The sequence below is a fragment of the Leguminivora glycinivorella genome, chromosome 14, assembly GCF_023078275.1.
Source record: "Leguminivora glycinivorella isolate SPB_JAAS2020 chromosome 14, LegGlyc_1.1, whole genome shotgun sequence".
NCBI lineage: Eukaryota > Metazoa > Arthropoda > Insecta > Lepidoptera > Tortricidae > Leguminivora > Leguminivora glycinivorella.
The window spans coordinates 1,229,033-1,241,106 of NC_062984.1; the positions used below are offsets into that span (position 1 = coordinate 1,229,033).

Here is a 12,074-nt window from a genome sequence, read left to right on the forward strand (position 1 = left end):
ATTGAAATCGATAAGGTCCGGTATTTGGAAGCCCTAGTGCGGGCACAAATTCCTGTACTTAGCAGATGGTTACATTATATAGTGTCTACAAATTCCATTGGGGGGCCAAAATTTGAACTAATTTTAAACGAGGGCCAGGTTTACATCAAAAATGCATTCTTACTACAGTGCCATATTAATATTACTATTTTGAAGGACCGGTAGAGGGCAGGATAACATCCTTTCGCCCACCGCTTTGCATACCACTGATATACGACCTAATAAATTTTACCTATCATATGACTTAAAAGTATATACAACCTCAGGCGACATAGCGGTCGTGATATGATTTAACCCGTCGTCTGTGTTTGATAAGGATACTAACATAAGGATACTAGCTAATGATTAATGAAGTCACACTTGCCAACAGATGCATAGACTCCAACGGAATGGTGGCTGCTTACAAATGTATGAAGTGCCTGGCATCGGTTGGTTCGTTGGATCGACGACATCCGGAAAATTGCAGGTTACAACTAGATGAGACTAGCCCAGGACCGGGAGAAGAGGCGTACTAGAAGAGAGGCCTATGCTCAGCAGTGAGCGATAAAAGGCTGATATGATGATGAACCTAGGGTGATTTGGCGACCGTGACAATACCGATGTATTGTTGTAACCTGGTCCCAGATATGGTCTGATCTGATCTGGATTCATGAAACTAAGGATTTATTTTATTTAAACTTTATTGCACAAAAGACAAACTTAATGTACAAAAGGCGAACTTAATACCATGAGGCATTCTCTACCAGTCAACCTTAAGGCAAAGCAGAGAAGATTGTAGGAGGTGCATTGAAAACAAAGGAACAGAAAAAGAAAATCAGAAATCTAAAACATACTTACATCAAATAATACATAAATACATATAATACATAAATATAATTTAATGATATATACATATATACTCATATAATACATAGATTTAGGAGGTAAGTAAAGGAAAACTCACCAACAACTGGATAGTTAGGCTCCAAGAACCTTATATCTTCAATAGCAATACGCCCCGAGTCCCCATCATCAAACTCCACAGCCACGAACTTAGGGTCCGGAGACGACATGGCGACCGTGCCCGGGTACAAGCAGCGGTATTGCTGGGACCAGTAGGCGCAGACTCGCGTGCCCGACGCCAGCTCGGATACTGATGATGGAGACACTTCCAGGATCTGGAAATGAGAACACAGGTGTTTTAGTCAGCTTTTTGATGGACAAAAAATGAGTATTTTTGGAAAAATCCTTTGAATAAGAACAATACGGTTATAAATTTATAATATAGAATGAAAGTTGAATATTTGATGTAAAATTTATTCTGGACTCCTTGGGAAAAAATATCGCACCTCCTTTACCATCAAGGATTTTAAAGAAGGAAAATTTTCTGTAATACTTACAAGCCAGCCAAAACTTGCAGAAAATTACCTCAGTATGATGAATCCATAATGAATGATGATAAAACTTAGATTCTTTACTAAAAGTTGCAGAGTCATAACAATGTTGACTAAGCAAGTTGGTGGAGTTAGGTTGCAGACCGTCTCTCAGCGCATTGGAGTTTAATGATAAATAAATGAATTTTTTCTGTAATAATGATCTCAAGGAATGTGTAATACTTACAGCGTCCCGCAGAGTCTCCTCTCTCGACAGTATGTGCGGCTTGTTCCCGCGCTCGCCGTCGAGGGTAATGGCGTACACATCAGGAGCCGTCACGGCGCTCAGCTTGCCCGCGTAGAACAAACCCCCCATCGCCGTCAACACCCGCGGGTTACTGTCCAGTTTATCTTCCGTCAACGTACACTTGGACGCGGCAGCAGGTTTACTCTCAACTACAGTATCTTTAGCTTCCTCCCGCTCTTTAGATTTCAAACTCTTTCGTCGCTTCTTCGCACGTCGTCGCTCCTTTTCACTGTCACTAGACGCACTCGCGCGACGCATAGCGAATTCTAATTCAGGCATATCGTCTCTTGAATGCTTTCGCGCCAATCTATCGACCTTCTCCCTGTTCTTCTGCCGCACTTCGTTCAAGCTCTCCATGGATGAGCTCGCCGATCTATTCAGACCCCATTCGGTCTCTTCCTCCTCGGAGTATACTTTCAAAATCGGTTCTGCTTTCAACTTCGGGCGGACTTTACTCGTCCGGCTTTCCTCCCTGGAAGGCTCCCCTCTAGAACACACTATGCCGCCTTTCAGCTTGCCTTTAGCTAGCAAGTAGCCGACTAGACTGCTCTTAGATTTGGGTTTCTTGGCAACTATGGTTTCGGTGGAGTCCGGGCTCGATACTTTACGGGGGCGGCCGACTTTGCGCTTCTTAGATGAACCTCTGTCGGAATCTGGGGATGGTGCTCCTAAAGGTGATGGGGTCGAAGGAGTAGGAGGGGTGGATAGAGCGGGTAGGGCGGGCAAGGGAGGTGTCATGGCGCTGAGTTGTGCTCGCTTCTCGTCACACTGACGTTGGAGATCATGTAATCTTTCGCGCAGGTCTTTCTCCATGGCGTTGACGAGAGCGTGCGCCGAGGGCACGGGCGCTGTGTGCGGGCAGGGCAAGCTGCCGCACGGGCAGGCCGTGACGCGTCGTAAACTCGCTTCTAACTCTCCTCCACTACTCCTGGGCTCATCTTTCTCCCTTTTATAGCGCCGCATCTTATCTATCTTGTGGCGATGTCGCTCTTCGCGATCGTGGCTTCGTTTCCTCCGCCGTTCCGCTGAAGAATCTCTTCGGTTCCGGTCTTTCTTGGAATCGATCGGCACGTGAGGTTCCGTGGGGCTTAAAATCTCGCTTTTGATGAATGGACGGGAAGACGTGGACAGATTAGTGGGAGGACTCTCGACCTCCTCCATGAATCTTTGCTCCGCGAGAGCACATAGAAGACCGAGTCCGTCTAACGACGGCTTGGCTCGCTCGCTCGTGCTGGCTTCCGCCGGAGGGAACTCGAAACGCCTCTGTGGTTCCGTATCTGTACGCGGCGGCGATTTGGGGCTCGATTTAATAATTATGTTTGTTGTAGTCCTAGTATCAACTGTCAAAGGCACCGGGTCGAGACTTGGCATACTGGCCGGGGTTGTTCTCTCAAACTGTTCAATGCTATTCGACAGCAACTCCAAGCCACTGACATCCACCACAGACCTGGTCGGTTGCGGTGGAACGGGCGATGTGCTAGCCGTATCAATTACTAAATCGTTAGAAGTGCTGCTGCTTGAGCTATTTTCTAACGCTTCATCTCTTTCTATAGCATGTATCGCTTTCTCTACCGCTCCAACAACAGCAGAAGTAGCCAATCCTTCCGAAGAAGACTCCTCGGCACTGTCTATCCTCGAAGGCTGAAGCATAGGCATATGTAAAGGCGTTTCTTCAGGGAAATGTGCGACACCGACGCAAGCGACATCCCTCTCATCCTCATCAGCATGATTCGGAGAATCGTCATCATCATCGATATGATCCGTCTGATTGGAAGCATCCTTATGAGCCGGGGCCTCATGGTTATCAGGAGGTGGTGTGGGCGGTGCGGCCGGCGACGTCGCCTGGCTTCTGCAGGCCTGTTCAGTGAAGTCCGGTTGGTAATACAGATGTGTAGCTAGCATCGGTTGCGGTACAGGTTCCGGCGCGAAAGTCGGTGGTGGTTTCTCCTGCGGTTCGGCTTCTATCTTTATTAAAGCGTGTGGGGTTATGAGAGGTTGCATGATAGGTTTCCTGTTGTCGGGTTTGTGCTGAGGGGCGGGGGCCGGCGCTAGGGTGACGAGTCTCGTGGAGTGCGTGTGTGTGTGCTGCAGAGTCGCGGTGGAAGCGAGGAGGTCTCCGGAGAGGAGCTGCAGGTGGTGCGAGGGGTGCGGCGCGGGGGGGAGGAGCAGAGGAGCGGAGGGGTAGGGCACGCCGCCCCACACGACGGTGTGCGGGAGGTCTGGAGGAGCCGGCAGCAGCAGCAGGGCTCCGGAGGCGGGCTCCCGCACGAGCTGGAAGCCGCCCATGGAGGAGACGCCGCCGCCCACGGAGCCCACGCCACCCACGCCCACGCCGCCCATCACCATGCTCTCCATCGACATTTGGGCTGGAAATATAAAAAAATTATCATTAGTTTTTGTGTCTATTAGATACTTAACTAGTAATAATTAATCAAACATTCAAGAGTGTAGAAGTCTAAGATCGAACCATTTCTAAAGAATTATGCATCCAAATGAGTATTCTGTTCGTAGACCCATTAAGGCATTCGTAAATGCAGTAAAACAATACCGGAATAATAATGACAATTGCTGAGACCATCACATGGGATTTACGCGACCCGTGTGACTCATGCTAAAACGGGCCGGGTTGGGGCGGAGTGTCAAATGAGGAAAAAACAAGGTTATTACTTATTAGATAAAACCATTGTTCTTCTTCGTCGTTAAAGGCATTGGAAAAAGTATCTCTGTATGAATTGTGAAGTCTGGATGTCTATCAAAATTGCGTTATCTGTTCGGAATGTTCGAGCTAGCTTCGCTGGTGCTTTCATTTCAGTTTTGTGTGAAATATATGTCTTTCTATGTCTACGAGCAATAAAATGAAAAATGAAAATGAAATATTTATTTTTCAAGTAGGCATATTACAATGCGCATGTGAACGTCAAATAAAGCTACAAATAAAGCTACGCCGGCTCTAACCCTAACGCCTCAGCCTCGAGAAGATTTCAGTCCCCCCTCAGTTGGGACCAGTACCTAGGTATAAGTACCTATTTTCCTAATATGTACAGGAATCTGAAAACGTTGTACCTGTACCTGTAGGAAACGTCAATAAGGTAATTTTACCATGGCCAATTTAATTTTACCCACGCTTTTTGCTGTAATGCAGTCGGAAGCAGTAAAATCGCGTTCCGAGCAAACTGATACTACTGATGTGGTCTGTCTCCGAACGCTAGCTTTAGTTGTCATTCGATTCGTACCCGCGTGTGCGCAGTTCCGCTCGTGTCGGAATGTGCGCCGTGTGGGAATCATACTAACATTCTCGTCTACGCTACCTACCGCGGCTCATTATCATGACTAACATTAACAGTCATTTCTATACTTACACCCGTGACGTACTGCCTAGCATTTTTTTTTATACTACGTCGGTGGCAAACAAGCACACGGTCCGCCTGATGGAAAGCGGTCACCGTAACCTATGGACGCCTGCAACTCAAAGAGTGCCACATGCGCGTTGCCACCCCATTTAGAAAAACTTGTACACACACTTTTGCTGTGTTAAGCATTAGTACACAGCAAAAGAAGTGTAGAAGTTCTCAGGAGATCGCCAAGCGCGGATCCAGCCCAGCCATTCGTGCCCAGGGGGGGGGGGTCACGTGGTAAAGGCCCAGGGCCCGAGGCCGAGGCCAGGGGTATGCCTCCCCCCCCTGGATGCGCATGGAGATCGCATCGGCCAGATCGAACATAAGTTCCATTTAAAATTTAAAGTTACTTTTTGCAAGCGAACAGACAAGCCTGCTTCCGCCTCTCATTTCTCCGATGGCTAAAAGGTTTTAAACCTACTGTGAGATCAATATTACATATTACTAACAATACGAACTGACCGACGGCGTTGGATGGAGTCAAGTGGAAGACTTCGTATGACTACAGTCAACTCTTAAGAACATCAGAGAATTCTAAGGTTAAGTAGGTACTTATATGGAAAGATTTATTTAATTTTTGCGCTCCTTGTTGCAAGCATTATTAGGTATGTCAACAAGCTCCAAATGAGCCCATTCAACTCGACAAACACGTCCACATTCAGTTAATGGATCCTGGGAAACCACAATGTACATTTTTACATTTTTAAACTTGGGTGGGCCAATTATTTCAAAATATGTTATTTCTACTCAAAACCGAGCTCTTGTATAAATTGTATAAGAAAATGTTCATACATTTTTCTATCCTTACATTTCGTTATATTTCATACAAAGCCTTTCATACTTTTATAGACATGACAACGGAATCCACACTTAATATTATAAATGGGAAAGTGTGTGTCTGTTTGTCCGTCTTTCACGGCAAAACGGAGCGACGTATTGTCGTGATTTTCTAAGTGGAACCTGAAGGAACGAAGAGTGACATAGGCTACTTTTTGTCTATAACGCGAGAGAAGCCGCGGGCAAAAGCTAGTAGAAATATAAATCATCTTATTAATTAAATTATCTTCTAATGATCACAGAAGGAGCTCGTGAACTTGAGTTGGTAGGAACTAGGAACACTAACGTATTTAAATAAAAAATGTACAAATTCGTCTTTGAGGTACGTTTTCCCATACAAAGTTTGGACCCCCATTTCACCCCCTTAGGCCGTTTTCACATTATCCGATCCGATATCGGATGTAGGAAGGATGTAAAATGTAAGATTTATGCGCTTCCAGGTCTTCATTTATGTATTTAATAGATCATTATTACTAAAAATCGATATAAAACGCAAAAATTGCGGATTTAATGCCGATGGCACTCTCCTACAACAGTCTTTGTCCGAGGCACCATGGAACTGCCGAACTGCCGATATCGGCAGGACGCTTCCGACATTTTTTGGCATGCCGGACCCCCCGCCAGTTGTCGGCCGATAATATTTGTTTGTGTGCGTATATAATGTATATATACGTTTGTAGTAGTGTGCGTGACAAAAACGGCGTCTATTAAACAGCTGCTAATGATCGAAATTCAAATTAGTTGAAAATTCCCATTGAAAAAAAAAAAGGTTGTAATGCATCGGTCCGAATTGCGGATACTAGTTTTTTCATCTTTTAGTAGATATAGTTGAATGTAAAATTATTTATTTTGCCTGACACTCGTGAGTATTTTTTATGCTCGTTATCTTAATGCTCCAACACCTCTGGTGTTTCGGGTGTCCATGGGCGGCGGTGATCGCTTACCATCAGGCGACCTGTCTGCTCGTTTGCCTCCTATCACATAAAAAAAAATACAAAATAATATTTAGGATAATTATAGTGCTTATAATTATTAAATATAAACCATTTTTTTAAATATTTTTTGATACAAAATCATACTTCATTGATTTGGAACAATGCGTTTTATCGGCCCGACATCCGACACTATCGGAAGCGTTTATCGGATGTAGGATGTCGGTCCGACACCCGATATCGAATCGGATAATGTGAAAACGGCCTTAGGGAGTGAAATTTGAAAAATCCTTTCTTAGTGCTCCTCTACATCTTATAAGGAACCTACTTACGCGTCAAATTTGAAATCTCTAGAGCTGGGTCCACACATGTGACAATTTACCGAACATTATCCCGTGACTGTATCACGAACACGTGTCAGTAGTGTCAGTACCGTTAATGTGGACGTCTTTTGTCACGCGAACAATTTGTTACAAGCTGCAATACGGCACAATCCATTCCGAACACTGGAAGAAACTCCCGGACACAGGATAACTGTCAGGACAATGTATGAGGTTACGATCTACTAACCAGTCCCAATGTGGTCGCTGATCTGTGTACTGTCAAGCATCAAAGTTACGTTTTTCGAGCCGATCCATCGAAAGTCGGTTTTTTTCAAAGGATGTTCGCTATTGTCCGTGTGACCAGGACACGTCCACACTTGCATTTTTGACAAATGTCGAAGTAGGTAGCTACGCCAGATGACACAGATACAGACATGGGACAGACACGGGATAGAAGTGGATCACGTCAAGACGTGCGTCCATACGTCCCTCGCAATTATTGGAAGGAAGAATAACAATCGCGCGTGCCACGCCACGCAGCAGTCCAGTTCGCCACCATGCGTCTATACACTTGTAACATTTCGTCGTACTCATGGATTGTGACCGTGTCAGCACAACCTAGATCGTCCACATTTAGCGTAACGTGTCCTGTTCGATGCCACGTAGTCCGGTCCGTCGCCATGTCACAAGTGTGGACTCAGCTTAAGACCAGCGGTTTCGCCTGTGCGTTGATATGTCAGTCAGTTTCTTCTTTTATCGAGATTATTTATCGAGGCACAAAGTGCACTAAGTAATAAATAGCAATTGAACATTATGTGACTGCCTTTTAAAAAAATGTGGTTGTTATAGGTAAGGTCCGACCGAGATCTCGGTCTCGGTCTCGGCATTCTCGGCCGAAAATCGGGCCGAGATCTCGGTCTCGGTTCTCGGCCAAAATGGGCCGAGATTCTCGGCGAAACCGAGACTGTGATTTTGAATTTATTGCGCCCTCGCGTCCGGTTTTTATCCCGATTTTAGTGATTTTGGTAGGGTCTTTATCGATATTTTAAGCCACAAACCAACAAATACCTAGGTATTAGTTCATAAAAAAGTGTAAAATATTTACGAGATCATGTGGAAGACGACGACGACGAGAAAAATCAAAGCAACAGGTTAGAACAATACCTACCTATGATAGAAATGGCTAATTATGAAATATTGGACGAAGTTTTGAGCTTTGTATGGGTTTTTATTATAAGTATGGGTCTTCCATAATCAAGTTTTTGATGTACATAACATTTTGGAAATAATCACTATGAATAAAAACTAGTTTGTCCCTTAACTTTGAATCACGTGCCTAATAATACATCAAAGTAAAGCTTAGTAAAGACTTTCAAGGAAAACCTGGAAAACTACCCCTAGAAAACATGATTCGTCAACCTGTTTTATGAGTTCTTGCAAAAAGTCACAAAAGTTCAGGGTATTAAACGCGCATGTAAAACCTCTGAAATTGCATGCCTCTATAGGCTATGGCGACTGCTTACCATCAGGCGAGCCGTGAACTTGTTTATCACTGACGTAGTCTATTTTGCTACGGTAGATAGGTAAGGAGTGCGGTAGGTTTGGGTACCTAGTTACGGAACCAAACATTAAGCAGGGTCTGACATGTTCTAGGCGAATTTCGATTATGAAAATGAAGATGGTGTTTTTTTTACGCACTAGTGCGAGAAGTGGTTCATTATATGCCATGTACTCAAAAACGTCGTACGATACACGTGCAAAAAGGAAATTCGTAACTCGTGTCGATTTAAAACACTCCCTTCGGTCGTGTTTTAATTTATCGCCGCTCGTTTCGATCTTCCTTTTTTACGCACTTGTATCGTAATGTACTATTTTGTAAAAATGGCATGATTTTTTCACTGTTTTACAAATTCTCGGTCTCGGTCTCGGTCTCGGCCGAGAATCAAATTGAATCTCGGTCTCGTTCTCGGCCGAGACAAAAATATCGTTCTCGGTCGGACCTTAGTTATAGGTACACCCGGGCCAGTAGGATCCATAACGGATTCCCCCTGGGTAAAAAAAAAGGTACATGACTTCGAGCAGTTTCGATTCCCGATTATGTATGAGGGAATAAAAAATGTTAATGAATGTCATTATTATTAAATTTAAAGTTTCGAGTGGAGCCCCTTAACGCCAACAGCAGTTTCATAGAGTCGCTGTAGGTATTTCAGATGTTTCTCTTATTATCTAACATGTATTAGTACGTAGATACTTTATCTATAGGAACTTATTTAAAAAAAAATGATGAAATAACTAGGTAACTACTTTGTGATTGTTTTTATTAGATAGAAATCTCTAACGTGAAATTATAATATTTATAAACTGTAGACATTAATTTGGTAACATTTCCTAACCACAACATTTCTCGAAGAAAACATTTTTTTCCACCGACAAAAATCGCGTGTCACGTTCATCGCCATCACCACACGCCGAACACCAGTGAAACATAAACACAAAAAACTAATTCACAACACTAAACCACTTGAGGCGTTCCCCACCGCTCCGCCCCACACTCAACTGGCTCCTCTGATTGGCTGAGACAAGAAAAGGGGCGGGGCGCAGCGGGCGGCGCTAAGCATAATAGGGTTGGCCCACGCGTGGGTTATCGATAATTTGAGTTTTTATGGTTTTTTTAGGATAGATTATTAATGGTAGGGAAGTGACAAGGAGCGTGTGAAACGAATGATGCGGGTGTGAAACTGGTTGCGTTTAGTGGTTCGTGTTGATTATCATTTTTAACCTCCGATGCAAAAACGACGGGGTGTTATAAGTTTGACGTGTCTGTCTGTGTGTCTATCTGTCTGTGGCATCGTAGCTCCCGAACGGATGAACCGATTTTGATTTAGTTTTTTTTTTGTTTGAAAGCTGAATTAGTCGCGCGGGACTGTCGGGAGTGTTCTTAGTTAGCCCTGTTTCATGAAAATCGGTCCACTATGTCTGGGGTTTTTTCAAAATTTTAATTTTGTGGTTATTATTTGGTCACAGTTTGACTTGATTTTGACAACCGACGTACACTGTTCAAAAATGTTCCAAGTTCAAATTATGATAGGTACGAAGTGGGATTGGTACCTACAGGTACAATTTTTAATAACGGCCTTTTACATAACAAAACACATAACAATAACGCGTTTCACGTAAGGTAACCGTTATAAATACAATAGGTAATGTACATGCAAAATATTTCTAAACATAACATAGGTATCTATTACTAAGGTATGGCTAAGGTAGGTATCTAATAAGTAGTCAGTCAAGTCACTGTGAAGCCATTTCCGTCAGTAGAAGAAAATGGCAAATCCAAAACTGAGGCGAAGCATTTTTTCGTGCGGAAACCGAATGAAAATCAGTGATAGAAAACACTAGTCGAAACCATAAATTAAATATAACAAGATCATACCATCCCATACATTATAACCACAAAATTAAAATTTTGAAAAACCCCCGACTGCGACATAGTTGACCGATTTTCATGAAACATGGCTAAGAACACTCCCGACTAACTCAGCTTTCAGACAAAACAAACTAAATCTAAATCGGTTCATGCATTCGGGAGCTACGGTGCCACAGACAGACACACACACAGACAAACAGACAGACAGACAGACAGACAGACAGACAGACAGACAGACAGACAGACACGTCAAACTTATAACACCCCTCCGTTTTTGCGTCGGGGGTTAAAAATAATAAAAATGCGACCGCCTAAGACCGCGCTTACACTCCACCACACATAGATGGCGCCACAAAAAAAATGTCTTGTAGCTTTCGATTATACTTGTAGATGGCGTTAAGTGTCACTTTTGACATAGATTTACGGCTCGGAATTGATACTTAATGCCAATCTACAAATAATCGGTGGCAACAAGGCATTTTTTGTGGCGCCATCTATGTGTTTGTGTGGTGGAGTGTAAGCGCGTTCGTAGGCGGTCGCATTTTAATGAATGGGATGGTATGATCTTGTTATATTTAATTTATGTCGAAACCTAAAATAGGGAGGTATGGAAAATATGAGGTTTCGGCAGAGTTTTCGATTGAGCTATTGCGAGCTCTTAGTGACTTGGTAAGCAAATATCGTCAATATCGTTACCTATACTATAGATCCATACTTAATCCATACTAATATTATAAATGGGAAAGTGTGTGTGTCTGTTTGTTTGTCCGTCTTTCACGGCAAAACGGAGCGACGAATTGACGTGATTTTTTAGGTGGAGATAGTTGAAGGGATGGAGAGTGACATAGGCTACTTTTTGTCTCTTTCTAACGCGAGCGAAGCCGCGGGCAAAAGCTAGTAGGTACTTCATATACCTAACATATTAATTTATACTTAAACCTTCCTCAAGTATTTATTCATAGACCAAAACTAAATAAAAATCCGTCAATATATAGTTTTTGAGTTTATCGAGTACATACAAACAAACAGACTGTTTGTTGACATATATATTGATTTAAACTAACACGATCTTCACTCATATTATTGAATTAAAACGGGACTTAATCGCGTAAAACCACAGAATATATAAAAGTACAAGTTACGTTTATATCTATTTAACCCGACGTTTCGGACATGACATTACGTCCGTGGTCACGTTCAAATCAGGAAACATCGTACCTAATTTCAATCAAAATGAAGGGCAAGGGAAGGGATTTCATCTTCGTGGAATCCGGTGATTAGCAAGTGTAAACGTGAGAAAACTTCCGGTCCCATACCATCGGATGTCGTGAGTCAGTGTTGTCACATCTACCTATTTATAGGTAGATCTACCTATTTTGCCTCCCGTCTACCTGTCTACCTATTTCGGTCCTAAATCTACCTATTTTCTAAAATATTACTATTGTAGAAAATTCTCCATGCG

The 12,074-nt window shown here is 43.2% G+C and overlaps 1 protein-coding gene across 1 annotated transcript in view; it reads right to left on the reverse strand.

Moving 5' to 3' along the window:
* Positions 1-12,074, reverse strand: part of LOC125233469 — a 190,570-nt gene that overhangs the window by 10,251 nt on the left and 168,245 nt on the right. The window contains 2 exon segments of the mRNA XM_048139507.1: positions 983-1,196; positions 1,639-4,064. Of these exon segments, the coding sequence (XP_047995464.1) occupies positions 983-1,196; positions 1,639-4,064 (2,640 nt within the window).